Source organism: Sapajus apella, unplaced genomic scaffold (genome assembly GCF_009761245.1).
Source record: "Sapajus apella isolate SASKATOON/1434 unplaced genomic scaffold, GSC_monkey_1.0 scaffold16, whole genome shotgun sequence".
NCBI classification, from domain to species: domain Eukaryota; kingdom Metazoa; phylum Chordata; class Mammalia; order Primates; family Cebidae; genus Sapajus; species Sapajus apella.
This window is the reverse complement of record NW_022436956.1, coordinates 14,974,569-14,993,201: the sequence shown is the minus strand read 5'-3', so window position 1 is coordinate 14,993,201 and position 18,633 is coordinate 14,974,569. Positions and strand designations below refer to the sequence as shown.

Genomic DNA, 18,633 nt, shown 5'->3' with positions numbered 1-18,633 from the left:
GACCTTACACTATGCAAAGTAGACCCCTCCCACAGGGTCACATTCCAGGGCTGGAGGCCACCATTCCAAAGCCTCCCAACCGCCTTCACCCCACTGTCACAGTGCCTGGAATCCTGCCATGACGCTCACTTCCTTGCTGAAAAGCAAATTTTGGTGTGCATCAGAATCACTTGGGAGCTTGTTAAAATAGATGTAGGTGGTCAGCTGCTTGGGAAGCACTGAGATAAGACTTTCCTATGGCAGGAGGCCTTTGTGACCGTGTAAACACCGGGGAGGTAATATCAGTACTCATTTCTCTGCAGACTTTAGGGTTTACAAAGTGCCTTCATATAAATTAGGACATTGGCTCCTTGTAGCAATTCTGTAACATTTTATAGATGTGGCTCACTTATAAAATTGTGTGACCTGCCCAAGTTCAAGTCCAGACATCTTGTTAGAACAGAACTGTGATCCAGCTTCTGTCTTTTCTTACTCCACACCGCCTCCCAACCCAAATGGCTTTATGAGGTTGGCCGGCCAGAACCTCAGCGAGCACAGCTCACCCACAGGAGGGGGACCCGGGCTTCGGTGGGATGGGGAGGAGTGTGGAATGTGGAGCCCCCCTGGGCCAGTCTCTGTAGTAGCAATCATTGAACGTGTGGTGGGCAGGGGACTGGTGGGGAGAGTGTCCAGAGCTTCCCTGGGACCAGAGTTGGTAGGAACAGGCTGTGGTTTCCCTTTGCCAGGGGTAAGCAAAGCATCCTCGGGGAGACCAGAAACCCAGCCCTCACCGGTGCTGCTGCAAGCCAGGAGGATGCGTTGTGGCTGGTTCCCTGGGCAACCTCACCCGGGCTGGGCTGGGCCTCACTGTGGACTTCCTGTGGGTTTTCTCCAGGCCTCTCTCCCTGCAGGCCTATTAGCCAAGGGAGGCCTTTGGTGGGGAACTGTGGGCCACAACTGGAGGCCCTCTGCCCCAGAGTCTTTATTGGACCTATCTCTGGTAGATGAGAGCACAAGGACTTTGGTGAAAAGGAGGGCAGGTGCCACTCTCAAGAACCAAAGGCTTGAGGCCAGCACTGCATGGGAGGAGCATGGGCACCCGCCGGGTCCCAGCTCTATGTGAGCTTGGGCGGGACACACACATCCGATAAGGGAGAGGGTCTCATTGGGTCATCTCTAAGGTCTTCCCCAACACTGGCATTCCATGTCTAATCACCTAATAGTCTCCCAAATGGTTTACTGGCCATTTGGCTGCTGATGGAAAATCGAATCGTTTGCTGTGACTTGCTCTTACAAACCAGGCTATAGGTAGGAATAGAAAAAACAAGGAACTACCTCTAACTCCAGCACTTTGGGAAGCCAAGGCAGGTGGATCACCTGAGGTCAGGAGTTCAAGACCAGCCTGGCCAACATGGTGAAATCCCGTCTTTACTAAAAATACAAACATTAGCCGGTGTGGTGGTGCACACCTGTAATCCCAGCTACTTGAGAGGCTGAGGTAGGAGAATCGCTTGAATCTGGGAGGCGGAAGCTGCAGTGAGCCAAGATCACACAACTGCACTCCAACCTGGATGAAGGAGCGAGACTCAATCTCAAAAAAAAAAAAAAAAAAGAAAAGAAACAGAAAAAATAGGCAACTGGAACATCTGTGTCACAGGCATGGACATTATAGGATGCTGTAGGACACTGCTGTCAGATCGCCCTCGAAATGGGGCTGTTCCACCTTACACACAACTAGCAGTGTCTGAAAGTCCCTGTTCTCTCCAAATTCTGTAGTATCAGCCAGGGATCTCCAGAGAAACAGAACCAATAGATACACACATACAGATAGATTTATTTTAAGGAATTAGCTTGCTGGATTTTGGGATCTGGCAAGTCCAAAATCCTAACAGACTAGCAGTCTGGCAGCTCAGGCAAAAGTTAGTGTTGCAGTCAGCCTGGAGTCCGAAATTTGTAGGGCAGGGCAGCAGGCTCAGACAGGACTCCTGTGTTACAGTCTTAAGGCAGAATGCCTTCTGCAGACAACCTCCACTTTCACTCAAGGGCTTCAACTGATTGGATGAGGACCACCCATAATACAAGGGTGATCTTTTCCATAAAGTCAACTGATTATAAAGGTAATCACATCTATAAAATACCTTCACAGCAACGTCTAGGCTATGTTTGACAAAACAGCTGGGTATGAGAGCCTGGACAAACTGACACATAAAATTAATCATTGCACCCGCCATTGCTTGGTATTATCCTAAAATGTTCACTGTTTGACCGGTGAGAAATGTGACAGCATTCTAGGGCTTATTCTCAGTATCAGCTACTGGCTGGAGCCAGGTGACAGCTGAGCTGGTTGTTCCCTTCCACCCTCCTCTGCCCTCACCTGGGATCCCTCACCCTCTGGCTTCAGCTGATGAGAGGCACCGCAGATGGGAGGGCAGGACAGCAGTGGGGCGTAAGTTGCCTGCTCCTCGCTGCCTCCGCACCACACCTGTGGCACTGGCTTCATTCCTCCAAGGCTCCAGAGCTTCTGGGGCTCCCATACCACCGTCTCCTCCTGTTGCCACTTCTGCCCTTGCTTCTCTGTGCTGCTCCTCTCTAGGTGCTGGTTCCCTTAAACCTGCTCACATCTCTGTCAATAACACCTTCCTTAAAAGGCACACCACGTTGAGTTGGCTCTGTTTTCCTGCAGAGATTCTGACTGATAACCACAGTGGCCCCAACTGGGGACCTAGAAGATTCAGTGGTAGAGGGAAGAAGGCAAAAGTGGGTGGAAAGTGCAGGCCTACTTGGTGGGGACTCAGTGCAGACCTCCATGGAGGTCAGACCTCAGGGGCTCCCAGTGGAGCGAGGGAAAGACAGTCACAAGATTGGTGTCCACATCCCCCTGGGGGGCAACTATCTTTCCAGCCTTGGCTCCTGTGACAAGGTCCTGATCCCTAAACAGGGAGAGGCAGGATGAAAGGCAGCTCCCTCCCCTCCTACATCACAGAAAGCAGAAACCTTGAGAGGAGAAGTCTCTTCACCACTTCCTGGCCCGCACTGGCACCCACCTTCCCAGTTCCCCTCCTGTCCTCATGGAGACATGTCCCTTCTCACTGCTCCTCCAGACCTCCCTCTGTGGGGGAAATGATCCCCTCTTCCTCTTCCATCCCTCCCTTTCCTGCTTCCTTCCCAGTGGCCCTAGAGAATTCACATTTCTTTCTCATCTCAAGAACAAAATAGAAAACACCTCAAGCCCAGGTCCCTATCCATCTCTGCCCTATTTTTCCCTGCTCCTTCACAGACCAACTTGTTGCCAGCATCCTCCTCCCCAGCACTTTCCAACCTTGGAATCACTACTCAAGGCTATGCTGCAATCAGCTAGGATGTGTGCCACAAGTCATCTGTTACTGAAACGAAACAGCTGAACTATTTTCACCAAAGTCAGGGCAGATTCATGGTCCTCCCATGTGAATATCAGCTCCCTCTTGGCTCACGCTGTTGCATCCCTCCCAGTCAGTCCTTGTCTATACTACATGGGACTCAGGAAATGCTCCACGCCCCCTCCTGGCATACACCTTTGTTCCCTTTGCTTTGCTTTCTCCCTCTTAGCTGCGGACCTCAGCTTTGATGTCTCTTCCTCTAAGAAGCCTTTCCCAATGTTCCCAGCTTCGGGGACAGTGTGTCCCATGGCAGGTCCCCATGACACACTGTGCTTTCCTTCTAGAGCATATGCCATAGGATGAGGGACCTGCCTGCTCATTGGTCCACAAGCATCTGACTGTGAGCATCCTGAAGGTAGGAACAGTGTCCATTGCACTCCCAGCTCCTAGCCTCATGCAGTTCCAGTGGGTCCCCGACACAGCTGTGAATGAATGAATGGCCACTGATCCCACGGCTATGGGTGTCGGGGTTGGCATGCAGCTAAGCAGCTGCAAAGGGCAGTACAGGAGGTAGTTTTAACTGGCGGAGATGTCCAGCAACGGGATGCACAGCCCATTAGGCCAGAATCACCTGTCACTGGGTTGACTGAGCAGAAATAACCAGCTGGCTGACTCCAACTAGGGTTCCATGATGAGGTCTGGTCTTTGATTGGAGGAGGGACTGGACGACCCAACGGTGATCTGAAACTAAAATTCAACATCTCCAGCTTGCCGAGACCTGGGGCCTCCCCTGTGCATTCCCTAGCCATGGATGAGCACTTTGGTAAGAAGACCTCTCCAGGGTATTGCAGGTAGGGGTGCAAAAGTCAGGGTCACACGCCCCTATGACCACAAGAGGGCGCGCTGGGCCTAGAGTTACGCTGAGAGAGCAGACGGAGGCTGGGGAAGGTTACCTGGGGTAAGGTGAGCTGGGCCAGGTAAGGGCTGGTCGAGGCCTGGCTCTGTTGAAGGTGCAGTTAAAAAGGTCCGGCCCTGGCCAGGAGCGGTGGCTCACACCTGTAATCCCAGTACTTTGGAAGGCCGAGGCGGGTGGATCACTAGGTCAAGAGATCAAGACCATCCTGGTCAACATGGTGAAACCCCGTCTCTACTAAAAATACAAAACATTAGCTGGGCATGGTGGCGCGTGCCTGTAATCCCAGCTACTCAGGAGGCTGAGGCAGGAGAATTGCCTGAACCCAGGAGGCGGAGGTTGCGGTGAGCCGAGATCACGCCATTGCACTCCAGCCTGGGTAACAAGAGCGAAACTCCGTCTGAAAAAAAAAAAAAAAAAAGGTCCGGCTCGGGCCCAATGTCAGCCTCAAAGTCAAAAAAGTTGATTGGAAGACGGAGTTGCTGTTATGTTGTCATTCAATTAAATATATGTTACCATTATCCATGATTCTGAACTTTTTTTTTTTTTTTTTTGAGACAGAGTCTTGCTCTGTCACTCAGGCTGGAGTGCAGTGGTGCAACCTTGGCTCACTGCAACCTCCGCCTCCCAAGTTGAAGTGATTCTCCTGCCTCAGCCTCCCAAGTAGCGGGGACTACAGGTGCCCGCCACCATGCCTGGCTAATTTTTGTATTTTTAGTAGAGACAGGATTTCACCATATTGGCCAGGCTGGTCAAAATCTCCTGAGCTTGTGATCTGCCTGCCTCAGCCTCCCAAAATGCTGGGATTACAGGCGTGAGCCACCGTGCCCGGCCCAATTCTGAACTTTTAAGTGCAAAATGGACAATGAATTTGTGTGTACTGCCCCCCAACGTGGGTGAAGTCTGGGTATGGGGGGGATGGCCCATGGGTGGGGGGGGTATTTAGCATTAGAGACAGCAGAGCAGAGAATAGCTCTGTATGCTGACTCTGTTGTCCTCTACCCATCCCCACCCTCGACACAGTTGCTTTATCCTGGTTCCCAAGACACCTTTCATTGTGTCACCCTGACACAAACCCCACCTCCAGCAAAAGCCTCCTGCAATCATACCCTCAGATGTACTTTGACATGTGATTTAAAACAGTCCTGGAAGTCCTTCCTAGCCTCGCCCTTGCTTCCATCTGCTTTTTTTGGGGAATCTGAGTTTGGATCCACTCCTTTTGATCACCCCAAGGCAGGGAGCTGACCCCCTCCTGGGGCCCTACGGCCCATCTGGCAGAAGAAAAGGGCTAGAAGGGACTTGTTGCTTGGTGACCTTCCAGGACGCCTCGCTCTCCGCCCTTCTCCCAGCCCTGACAATTCAATCCAGCTGACAGGACAGGAAATGGGAGTGAACCCAGGGTCACAGCATGAAGGTCCCTTTTCCCTGTGAGATGGGGACAGGGCTTGGGCCCACTCCCTCCCCGGAGCACCCTCCTCAGGGCTGCGCACCATTTCCACCCACTGTCTGGAAAGGAGGCTTGGCTCTTAGAGCCTTCTGTCCTTGAAACAAAATAAGCTGATGATATATTCAAATAGAAATGGAGCCTGGGGCACTAGTGACTCCCTAGAAGTGCAGCCAGGGGGTTAGATGTCACTCCAGGAGGCCCAGGAGGACCTGGGGAGGGGTCAGAGTTGATGACAGTTTCAGAACCACAGCATCCCAAAGTAAGGCTTCCGCTACTCTGAAAAAAGTCCTCCAGCTGTTGAGAGAGGTGGGGTAAGGGAGGGAGAGAGAAGTGATTTGCATTTCATTTGCATTCCTTTGCATATAGCTCTTTTGATGTCCAAAGGCACAGAAATTTCCTGTCCCGGCTTCTTTTTCCCTTTCTTTCTTCTGTTCCTTTCTAACCTCCAGGCAATCCCCTATCTCCCTCTCTCTCTTCCCCACAGCTTTCCTCTCCTAAGCTAAACAGGGACAAGGAGTTTCAGGCTCAGGGAAGCTGATGCTTTACACCTACCTCGCTCCAGCCCAAGGCTCAGGAAGCTGGTATCATAGAGGCTAGAAGAACTGGAAAGCAGGGAGGGACGAAGGAGTTCTCTACATTTCCATTCTATCACATCTAATTGAAATGATCTGTGAGCAAGTAGGAGAAAGAAGGAATCAAAATTGCTCACCATCCCCCCTCACCTCCATCCACACATGGGACTTAGAGGGCACTCCAGCCTTCTATGCCTCAGAAAGGGCATATGAGGGAGGAGCAGGGAATACTGAAAGGTCTCTGCTGAGCCATTTATTTGTTCTGTTCTCTGGAGCAAGTTCCCCTCCATGTGGGCCTCAGGTCCCTCAAATGAGGGGTTCCATGACAAGCAGCCCTGGGTCTAAATGCTGACTCTGTAGTCTACTAGCTGCGTTTACTTCTCCGAGCCTCAGTTTCCTCATCTGTTACCAAGGGCTAGCAATTGTACCTTCCATCTAAAGTTGCACCGACTAAAATAAGATGTGTGTTCAGCGTGAAGCACAGTTCATTGAGTGAATGAGTAAAGGAATGAATGTGAGGGAGAATCTGCTATCCTCTCCCCACCCGGCCCCTTCTGACCCCTTCATCCTCCCACCTCCACACTCCAACTGTGGAACCCACAGCTGTGCCTCCAACCGTGAACCTCCAAGGTGCTATCTGTGCCTCAGTTCCCACCCTTTCCCCACACAAACTCCATCTCCCCATTCCCCTCAGAATCCCAGACTCCTAGGCTGCTGGAGCCAGAAGGCTGTTCAGAATTGTCAAATATGAGCCTCTCTAACTTTTGGAAAACTAAAGCCCAGAGAAGAAATGTGACTACACACGAAAAAGGGCAACAGGCCCCAGATATGGTGGTCAGAGAATGAGACCCTCGGTGCACATGGCCACGTAAATAATATGCAGATAGACATATGGAAATCACAAGCACACAGGGGTATATAAGCTGTGTGTGGGCGTTCCTCCTGAATGATGGCAGGTGAGTGCAGCTGTAGGTAAGAAATGGACTTCAGGGAAGCGGCCAAACCTGATGTTGGGGAGAAGAAAAGGCGGGAAGGGGGTGGGAGTGGGGGGAGTGTTGAAGAGGAGGGAAGGAAGGAACAGAGGCTGAGAGTGTCCTGAGAGGGACCCCTTGGGCCTCCAAGAAGCCCTTGCTGCTCTCTTTCCTCAGCCGGAAGCAACAAGAAAAAGGTCATCTCCTCCCTTCTTTTCGGGATCGTGGGGAGGAGAGGTCCATGTGACTGGGGAGGTGGTGTACGTGGATCTGAGGAAGCACTTAAATGCTTCCTATTCCTCTGGGGCCACCGTAGCACCCACGGAACACTTTCCGATACCTTTTGCGCGTCCAGCCCTGTTCTAGGTGGTGGGGTGGGGGCAACAGAATGAAGCAATCGATCAGTTATCAACCAGGAGGGAAGCTAGGAAAAGGCCCCCAGAACCTGCCACAAAGGCTGTTAAGAATATGGAACTTGGCTGGGCGCGGTCGCTCATGCCTATAATCCCAGCACTTTGGGAGGCCGAGGCGGGTGGATCACGAGATCAAGAGATCGAGACCATCCTGGTCAACATGGTGAAACCCCGTCGCTACTAAAAATACAAAAAAATTAGCTGGGCATGGTGGCGCATACCTGTAGTCTCAGCTACTCGGGAGGCTGAGGCAGGAGAATTGCTCGAACCCAGGAGGCGGAGGTTGCAGTGAGCCGAGATCATGCCATTGCACTCCAGCCTGGGTAACAAGAGAGAAACTCCATCGCAGAAAAAAAAAAAAAGAATATGGAACTTAAACTCTCTAAGCCTCATTTTCCCCATCTGTAAAATGGCAATAGTCCTAATACAATGTACAGGTTGTGGGGAGGACTAAACAAGAATTAAAGGCACGAAACATTCCTTTCAAGTGTTGGTCAGCTCAGTGCTTGGCACACAGTGAAAGCACACAAAATGCTGGGTGTTATCAGGGTAATGATCGTGGTGCACGGTGGGATGGATGTGCCAGGATGAAAGGACACTGTAAACAAGGTGTAGAGGCAGGAAAACCCAGCACCTGTTCTGTGCGCAGGAAGTAGCCGGAGGGACTAAGGGGAAGACGCTCATGAGGAGTCCTGTCTAGGAAGGAAGGCGAAGCCCTGCCCTCCTGTTTGCACACAGCTTTATGGCCTTCCATGCAGACCATCCCTGGGTGACAGAACCACTTACTGGGACTTGAAGAGAGGGAGAGAAAGGGGTGAGCCTATGATGGGTGCTGCAAAGAGCACTGGAGTGGGAGTTCAGAGACCTGATTCCAGCCAGGCTCTGTCACTAGGGAAGCATGAACCTTTGAGCAAGTCACTTCCCAGCTCTGGAAGGTTGGCTGTCACCAAAAGCCCGGGCACTGGTAACTTCCATATCTATCCTCTCATAGAGCCACACAGCAGCCTGGGACCTGGGACAGGAGACTTCAAGGGGCAAGCAGGAAGCAGCTGTGTGCGCCTGAAAGCTGTGCTAATAAGTTGCACCCTGTCTAAATCCCACAATGCTGTGAGGATGCCATGGGGGTTAGGTGAGCTTGGCCACCTGCTCAGCTCCACAGAGAAGTCAATTCGCACCTGCCCCATTTTACAGATGAGTAAAACGAGCTCAGGGAGGTGAAGAACCTTGTCCCAGCCATACTGCTGGTAAGCGGTTGATAGGTGAGATTCCGGCAGATCCCCGCGACTTCGCCAAACGCTCTAGCTTCCTAGCAGGGCTTACACTTCAGGATCTGTCTAGAAGGAAGCTCGGGTTCAGGCTGGAGAACCTGCCAGGGCTTCCTAAAAAGGGCGAGCAGGACCAGGAGTTCACGCCTCGGCGGGCAAGCGGTGGGGAGGTGCTGCCATGCGGGGTTGGAGCAGGCAGGTGTTCCGCAGGATCGAGACCCGCCCCGGCAGCACCCCTGGCCCCCTCCCCAGGTCCCGAGCTCCACGTATGCAAATCGCTGCTTTGCATGGGCCCGGGGCCAGGCGCGGGGGCCCTGCCAGGGGGCGTGGCCAGCGGCCCCCGCCCCGCGCCGCGTGCTCACCTGGGGAGTGTGGCAATCCTGGCCGCGCCGAGTGTTGCCCGGGCCGGAGCAGCGGAGCGCGCGACGGTGGCGGCGACGGCTCCGGCAGCGGCTCCCGCGGCGGCGGCGGCGGCCGGGGACTGGAAGAAGGAGACCCTGGCTTCGCAGGGGGCCAGGCTGGGGCAGACGCGAGGGGCCTGGGGGGGCGCTGGCTTTGGCCCCGCCTGGGGCAGGATGGTGAATCTGGAGTCCCTGCACACAGGTGAGGGCCGGAGGGAATGAGCTCTGACAGGTGTCACTGCGTGTGAGCAGGGGCGAGGGAGAGGGGCACCGTTCTGGTGGGGGAGGGGGGGCTTGTTTCCCAGCGGCCAGGAGAGGGCGCTGTGGATAGCGGGTCGTCCTGGGGCGGGCGCAGGTCAGTGTCTGGGGACTAAAGGGAGGGGTCTGGGATAAGAACCCCTAGAAAAGAATGAGGGTGGGGGCTGGTAGAGGGTGGGATGGCTTTGAAGCCCCCTGATCTGGAGGGTGACAGTTGCGTGGGACTTGGTGTGCTGAACTATCATAGTCTCAGGAGGTTGCAGGCGCTGGGTGGTTCACTCACTCAGCCAGGGGTGTGGACCTGGGAGTGTGTAAGTGAGGGAAATGCGGGTATCCACATGCTGTGTGTTGGTGCCCAGGTATATGTGTGAAATGGAGGCAAAGTGAGCATTTATGTGGTGGGGAGCTTAGGAGAAGTGGGTGGGGTGGGGCAATTACAGAGGCGCACCTGGGGCAGGGGCCATGCTCCCATGTGTCTGAGAGCCGATGGTGACAGGCACATCTTCTGGTGTGCCTTCTTCCCCTGTCCCATGCCTTTCTTCCCTAAGGGGTGGAACCCGAGGAGATGCAAATGTTTTGCCTGGAGTCAGGCTTCCCTACATGAATGAATGAGAGATGGGCATGGAGTGAACCCAGCCTCTCCATTCACCTTGCTGTGCCTCCTTCCACAGCTGGGCTAAGGCAGGAGCTACTAGTCAGCCGGGTTGGTCTTGGCCTGGGGCTTGGTGTTGGGGTGGGCCTTCTGGAGGTCACAGGGCCTGAGCAAAGAACAGGTGAAGAAAGCTGTACCTGCCTTGGCCATTTCTAACCCAGCAACTTACTCTCAAAGTGAGCAGGACCCAGTGATCTTTCTTTAGGGTTTTGGGGCTGTTGATGGGAATTTTGTTACCTAGCCTCCTTTCTGGGAGAGTGGGAAGGAGGCAATTTTCCAGACCCATCCAAGAAGCACAGCAGGCTGCAGGATTTGGCCCTTACTGTGGCCTACCCAGCCTGAAAGCAAGCATCAGTGAGTGCCTGGAGGGAGGGGACCTGGAGTGCCCAGTTCCCCCAGATGCTATTTCCCAGCAGGGCTGAGTGAGAGGCAGGCTGGCAGTGAGATGTTGGCGCTGAGTGGCTCCCTAGGACGTGCCAGAAGGGCTAGGTGAGGCGGAAGAAAGCATCCAACTGGGTGTCATCCAGTGTCTGGGGAAAGTCTGTTTCTAGACTGGGCATACCTGGGGGCAGATCCCCAAGTAGGTGCTCTCCTCTTCACTTCCCGCCGAGGAAGCCAGGGTTTGAATAGGAGCAAGACTCTTCAGAAAGGTGGGCCTAGCAGTGGATAAGAAGTTTTTTGGGATGAAGATCACAGACTTCCTGGGGGTTCTCCACCTCCTTGTCTACTGGAGGCCCCCACTCTGCAGAAGTGGGAGGGGGTGGGACGGTTGGGACCCAGCAGAGAAGCAGCCTGGGGGCTAAGAGGATATAGCAGGGAGCCCTGGAGGATGAGGTTGAGAGAGGGTCAAGCCCCCTCTGCTTTCCCCAGGAGTGAGCTCCTGGCTGATGCTTCTCAGAAGCCCAGACACCTTCTCCACCCTGTCCCTGTGAGCAGGGATTCCTGACACATGGGGGGACTGAGCTAAACGCCAGGTGGGGTGACTCCTCAGGGTGGCGTCTCCGTCTATCTGGGGGTAGAGTCACTGATTCATCTCTCTCCATTTGGCTGCTTCCTCCTCAGCCCATTCCCCCTCAGGGCTGTCTGGCCTCCCTGTGCAGTTTCTGGGTCTTGGCCCCTCTGGAGTGTCTGAGGGTTCCCCTTCAGTGGCACCTCCAGAGGTCTCTGAGTCTGGAGCTTTCTGTGGTCTCTCTCCGACTGGGTATCTATTACAGGACTCTCTTTCCTGGATCCTCCTGGTGGGCTTTTCGGTTCGAGGTCTTCTTTGTAGGGTCTTCCAGTGCGTGCCCTGCTGTGGGGTCTGTGAAGGTGGGTCGCTCTTCCCTCTATGGCATATTTCATTATAGGTCCCTCCCTAGGGCCCCTTTGTCCAGGATCCTCTTTGTGGAAATGTGGTCTCTTTTAAGTCCTATTTCCCCCACCCCAACGGTAATCCTGCATGCTACTGATCTTGATAAACTGTACTTCCTCTGTGAATTCTCAGGCCTGGGCCCTTGGGGTCTCCTCCTTAATTGATTTACTGGAGGAGTTTGGATGGTGGAAGGAGGAGGAACAGGAGCACACAAACTAGGGCAAAGGCTTGCTCCCAGGTCCTCCACTCCTAGGACCCCACGCGCACAGCGGCCCCTGAGTCAGCACCATTGTCTTGCTCTGATAACCTGGGTACAAGCCCTGATTCAAGTCTGCCTGGAGCCTCACACCTTGTACTTTATAGAGCATCTTTCACATGGAAGCACAAAGATCTGAGCAGGCAGAAGGTCACCAGACACAGGGACTCCGCAGCAAGAAGAGGTTCCTTGCTCCCTGGCTAAAAACAGGCAGGAGTAGACCAGAAGTGGCCAGTTAGGGAGGCAGATAAGAAAAAAAGGAAAACAGTGGGAAGCCAGCTGGCGGGGGCACACCTGGTTTGCCCCAGGTGTCTCTTTTTCTGCCCTTCTCCTCACTGTGAGCTGTTCCCCATCAAGGTTGGGAAAGAGGGGCTGAGTCTCACAGACGGATGCCAATTAGAGCTCAGGAATCGTGTTTGGGTTGGAAGGGCCTGATGGTGGGAGTGAGAAGAAATGAGAGAAGTCTCCTCTAGGGGAGAGTTGGAGTCTTGGTTGGCTCAGAAGTGGGGCTGGTGGGTCCTTTGATGTCTCCTGATGGAAGCAGGTATGTGAGCAGGTATTGAGGGAGGAGCCAGAGGGAGCTCCTGTCCTTCCAATAACATGAAGATGGACACTAGGAGAGAGGGCTGTGGCTTCTGCTTTCCCTGAGTAGCCTGGTCCCAAGAGGTCCAGGGCCCTCAGCCTGCAGCCTGGGGGGAGCACTGCCTCTCAGGCTTTCCTCCCAGGGCTCCACAGATGTCTAAGGAGGGGTCACTCCTGGTCAAGTCAAGACTAACTTCAGGGTGTGATGGTGCTGAGTGGGACAGGTGAGGGTCTGTGGCTGGCATCTGGGCTCTAACACAGAGCAGCTGAGCCTCCCCAGGGAAGGGAGTGATGGCAAGGAGCCTACTTAGTCTCTGGCTGAGATAACACAGTGGAGCCTGGCCCCACCCCACACCTCTCTCACTCACCCCTGGCAAGTGCTGTCCGACAGGTGAAGGGTTACAGCGTCTCAGGGAGTTTCGGTGTTGGCCCATGTCTAGGCTGAGACCCAAAAGCTCGTCCCACCCATCAGCCTCAACCTCCTACCCAACAGGAACAGGTTCTCAGTGTCTTAGCATCCTATGGGACTCAAGAAGAGGTTTGACAGTTCATCTCACCCTGCCCCTCCAATCCTCAAGTGCCATCTTGTTGCTCCCATAGTGGTCCATCAAATGAGTAGACATCATGGCAGATGAGGAGGGGAGGGGGTTGATGCTTTTAAAAGTTATTTTTAGACTAAATTTTAGGCTAACTTAAAGGATGAATGAGATAGCTTTTAGGTGTATTTGAAGGGGAATGGGTGTTGGAGGAGAATGTGGGTTCTAGGAATAAGATTACAGTTTAGCTAAAGAAGTACCTTCTTAAGTGTCTGGAGTTTGTAATCAGCTGATTCAGAGACTCTGGTCATCATCCCAGCCTCATTGCCTCTTAACCTTTTCCTGTCTTCCTGAACACTTTTTCTATGAAGTCAGAATCTGGAGAATCCTAATAGTCTCCCAGATAAAGGACAAATTATCTGAGACAGAAAACCAAAGCTATTCCTTGTAATGGGGCAAGGGGTTAATGGAGGGGCATGAGAATAAGACAGGAAGGGAAAGGGACTAGCACCTAAGCCTAAGTGTCTGTTTAATTAGCTCATTTATTAGGTGCTAACTTTGTGCCTGGAACTTCTTTGCTGGCAGTTTTCATTCAGTATTTAATTTAATCAGCACAAAACCCCTGGGAAGTATGTATCACTAGTCCCATTTTTAGGTGAGAAAATTCACATTCGAGTATGTGGCTAGGGTCCCCCAGCTAGTTAGTGATGGCACTGAGATTAAATCCAGGTTTGTCTGATGCCAAATCCCATGCTCTGAATCCCTGTGCTGATGAAGCAAATTGAAACCACTGGCGGGGGAGAACTTCCTCTGCACCTTTCCAGCTATCTCTCTCTGAGGGCCTTTTTTCAGCACTGTTGAAGAATCCCCGCGGTGAAGTCTGAGCTGAGCAGATCTGCGTTAGGCAATGCCCAGCTCCCGGGGGACAGTGCTTCATGGGTGGGACAGGGGAGCCCGTTTCTCCATCGGAACAGAAGGCCAGCAGCCACAGAGGCCCTTTGCAAATGGGTGGTCCACAGTAGTTATTCTGCATATTCGTGCATGACAAACTATACAGAAAGTTTGAGACTGCAGCAGGATGGACCGAGGTGAGACTCAAGAAACCCCTCCCTAAACACATGCACTGGTGCAGGGAGGGCGGGGGAAGGCGGCAGGGTCTTTGTTAGAGCTCTGTGATCACAAAGTGCCGTGTAGATTGTCTGGTCAGGGTTCCATGGAGCTCTAAGTGTTGACCTTGGAGTCTTCCCTCAATTTGGCTGGTCTCGAGAAATTTCTGAAACCACAGTGACTCCTCACTTTCTCCACTACTTCTGGGGTATTCTAGGCTGTCAGTCTCTGGATCCCCCCGTCTCCGTCTTGTTTGGCACCGAAGCTGCTACCCTCCAGAGGTGTGCACCTCGGCCGGAGCCGCACACCTCATGCCTCACGCACCCGAAAAGAAAAAGCAGGTTTTCTGCCCTCTTTTCTTGGGGCACAGGCCCACCGTCTTTCCTCATCCCGATCATCTCCAGACCTCGGCGTCCAGACTGCCAACTGCCTGATTACCTGATGCAAATTAAGACTGCCTGCTTGACTGGGATTGGCTGCGGAGCCAAGTATGCAAATTGGCTCACCAAGACTTTATCTGGTTCCAAAGAGTTAAAGTGCTGCCCCAGAGAAGCGGGGTGTGGGGGTCAACATGATTTGAATAAAATATTCTTCTGTCTTTAAGGCTTCAGTCTTTGGGTGGTTTAATCAGGAGAGGAGCGGAGAGAGAGTTGGTTCAAAGTTGTCTCTTTTCTTCCCCCTGCTGACCCCAAGAGGAGACTCAGGGGCCTCCCACATAGGTGGTGGCAGCTGTCTGTTAAGGGTAAATGTTTAATTTATTGAAACGAAGCAGGGCAGAGAGGCCGGACCAGCAGCACTTGGGGGCTGAGCCAGGGGCCTGGTGTAGGTATTCTCTTTCTGTGGGGCACTGACCGGCTGCCATCCCTTTCTCACTGAGCCAGTTGAAGGAGTAGGAGAGAAGGTAAGGATCCCCAAAGGACAGGATCTCCAAGGAGGACAACACAGGAGCTAGGGCTTGTTCCCCAGACAGTGGGCTGACCTCTGAGACCGGACAGAGACCCGGGGCAGGACACGGGGAAGAAAAGTGACAAGGGCGAGCCTGGTTTAAGGGTACTCTTACCTTCCAGGATGGGGTTATTGTGGGAAACAGAGCTGGGGAGGCAGGGTGGGAGGGATAATCCTTTTGCTGTTTAAAAATAAATTCCTCAGATCCCAAAGGTAATGAGTGTTGGAAATGGGAAGTGTCCCCTCCACCCGCTTGTTAAATTTTTACCAACTGAGTCCTGGTGATAGAAGGAAATGGCCATGAATGATGCAAAAGGTGAGAGACCCTGCAGTGGCACGGGGGAAAGGGGAAGAGAAAGGCAAGGAGAGGAGGCGAGCACAGGAGGAGGGGATCCGTGCCCCCAGGCTTATGAATATTCTAATGGTTGTATGTTCGGGAATCAGGAATTTGAAAGTCTGATGGTTGTTGTAATTACACATTCATCTTTGCTATTTAGTTAAAGCCACATATGTCATAGCAAGAAAAATTGTGACCTGTTATTAAAATCAGTTGTGTTTTCCCTGCAGATATCAAGATGAGTGGGGATGTAGCCGATTCCACAGATGCTCGCAGCTCTCTCAGCCAGGTGGAGCCAGGTAAGGGTCTTCTCTTCTGGGGGATGGAGCCGGAATGCGGGGGCGGGGGGGGGGGGGGGGGGGGGGAGGTGTTGGGAATTGTTGAACAACTGGTTTCTCTTCTTGCTTGGTCTTTCAGCCAACCAGACCTCAAAGCTAGGTCTTAGGAACTAAGGGAATTCCCTGAAGACATGGGATATGATTCTGGAGCTTTTGAACAGTAGATTTCGCTCCACAGTAGAACAAAACCTCTGGAACTAGGCTAGGAAGGGACCAGATCCTTAAAAACACAGCAAAACCAAAAAGGTTCAGGAGCAGCTGTGTTCTAAACTGCTGTGACTGGCAGAGGCAGAACCTGTGTTTCATAGATGGGGACCAGTGCCTTTTAGCCCCAGATACCTCTGTAGCCCTACTCAAGGCACTAACCAAAGAGGCCTGTGGACAAATGCTTCTCTTCCAAATAATGTGCATGTGGGTGGCAAATAGGCTCAGAGAGGAAGGCTTGGTGCCTGGAGATGACTTTGCTTTGTAAAGAAGAGATAAAGGAAGTCAGTAGTCCCAGCTACTCAGCAGGCCAAGGTGGGAGGATTCCTTGAGCCTAGGAGTTTGAGGCCGGCCTAGGCAACAGAGTGAGAGCCCGTCTCAAAAAAAGGTGAGAAGAAGGAATTGAAAAGAAAGTTTCATAGTTCTCTATGTTTACCTCCATAGTCCAAGCCTTGCTTTGAAAGCTCCATATAATTAAAAATAACTTAAAGATGAGTATAAATTGTAACATCACCAAATAACTTTAATAGCATTCCAACCAGACCTCAATTAGTCTTTCATCTGGATTATTAGAGACACAGAAATTAGAAGTGGAAGAGAATCAATGTCCCCCAGAGCTAAAATCTTTTTCAAGTCTTCTAGAGAGGTCTAGTTCCATTCTTGAAGCTATGAGATTCAGGATCAGGGACAAGATAATTGGGGGTCTTGGTGTGCGGGGGACATCCACAGTATATGCATTTGCCATAAACTTTTCTGCTCCCCAGTTTCATACTGAAACAATGTCTAGTTGCATGGGTAGTAATACACATCAAGCTACAGTCTTTCTATTTTGCTTTGTTTATGTACAGAGGCAGCCAGACTGAGGAGAATGTGGGCCGGTCACACTCATGTTTAAATTGATTAATTAGCAGAATACGTTTTACTAAGGGTCTGTGGAGAGGGGCACCTGTTCTTCCCAGTTGAGAACAAGATTTCCTTTTAACTCAAAAACCTGAGCAAGACTTTAAATTCAGTTCAGCTAGAGAGTGACAGACACAGTCCCCACACTGACACCTTCCCACGAGAAAAATCAGCCCAGGAGCCATTATCCAGAGAAGCTGGATAGCCCTTTTTTGGAAGCAGGCTGGTTGGAGCCAACTCCTTTTACCTGGGGCCCATTGCCCCAGGTGTGTGGGGGCACAACTAAGAGAGTGTCTGCCTGGGAAGAAGACCACGCATACCAGCTTGCACTGGTGTTCTGTCACTGTGACCAAGTCAGGGTAACAGTGTTAGGAGTGAGAATGAGCCACGTAGAACCCTGAAAGGGGAGCCAGGAAAGGGAGGAAGTTCAGATCCTGGTGAGCGTTAGGAAGGTTAGTGTGTTATGGTCAATCTGAGTAATCTGGCTTCCATAAAGTAGGTTAAGAGAGAAAGAATCCAGACATCCACTCAGACCTTCCGAATCTGTCTCTTATCTTGGGTTACTGCCAGTTCAGCCAGTTCAATATATGACCAGCCACTTTGCCTCCCTAGGAGGTGGGAACTGATGACCTTTGAAGAATATGGATCTAGAATCAGACAGACCTGGGATGAAATTTGCTCTGCTGCTTACTGGCTGCATGACCTGAAAATTTATCCTTGTCCCTTTTGTAAAGGGGGAAAAGTAATGCCCAATTTACAGAGTGGGTTGAGAGTTACTTGAGATGATGTCTCAAGCCCTTAGCACAGAGCTTGGCACATGGCAGCTGTAATCGTCATTAAGATTCTAGAATAATTATTGCTGCTGAGTATTTCTGGCTCATTCCCTGCTTTACTCTGGCCAGTGCCTCAGCCTGGAATATTGGTTTTGCTGCCTTCACCATTTAGGCAAGGATTCTGCATGGGTCCCTTTTCAGCTCCAAGGAGCCAGTGATGTCTGGAACTTTGCCATTACCAGGAGATCTTTCACTTGAGGGCTCCCTGGCTGGTAGCATCAATACTTAGGTGATCTTCAAATTACTGCATGTTTTTAAGGGCAAGAAGAAAGAGGTGGCTAATTAAAGTAACCAAACTTCCTGGAAAGTCGTTCTGACTCATTTTTTTACAGAAGAAAGCTTATTATGAGTCACAATGGTTACCAGCTTGGTTTAATGGCTTCCTTTGGATTTTAAAAGGCAGATTCACCTTCTCAGCAGTGTATGAATTAAGGGGTGGTTTGTCTCTGGGTTTTAAAGGAACTATAAACAAAGGTGACTTAGAAAGCCCCAGCTCCCTGAGAGCACCCTCTGTGCTGTGTGAAATCGCCAAGGGATATTGGGGGTAGGATCTGGGAAAGGGAGGTAAACGTTCCCATTCACAATGGTCAGGAATGCCCGGGGAGCATTCTCAGGGCCAGACGCAGACCTCCTGACTGGTGGAGACCTGGCTGGGCAGCACATCCTTTCCTTTCTCTGGCCTGTGAGGAAGCCGAGGCACAGACGAAGAATAAGTTGCCCAAGAGCTTAGAATTCCTTTGCAGCAGCACAAGGGACCAGTCAAAGCTCAGGGCCCTGGTTCAGTACTCTTTCCTCTTTCTTTTTATTTTTATTTATTTATTTATTTATTTATTTTTGAGACAGAGTCTCACTCTATCACCAGGTGCCAGGCTGGAGTGCAGTGGCGCAATCTCGGCTCACTGCAACCTCCGCCTCCTGGGTTCAAGCAATTCTTCTGCCTCAGCCTCCCGAGTAGCTGGGACTACAGGCACGCACCACCACGCCCAGCTAATTTTTGTATTTTAGTAGAGACGGGGT

General features: G+C 51.9%; 1 protein-coding gene across 1 annotated transcript in view; it reads left to right on the top strand.

The window, feature by feature from the left end:
• The first annotated feature begins 9,352 nt into the window (after positions 1–9,352).
• POU2F3 (POU class 2 homeobox 3) overlaps positions 9,353–18,633 on the top strand; it is an 81,833-nt gene continuing 72,552 nt past the window's right edge. The window contains exons 1-2 of the mRNA XM_032285187.1: positions 9,353–9,519; positions 15,572–15,640. Coding sequence (XP_032141078.1) covers positions 9,492–9,519; positions 15,572–15,640 — 97 coding nt within the window. The 5' untranslated portion in view covers positions 9,353–9,491. The remainder of the gene's footprint in view (positions 9,520–15,571; positions 15,641–18,633) is intronic.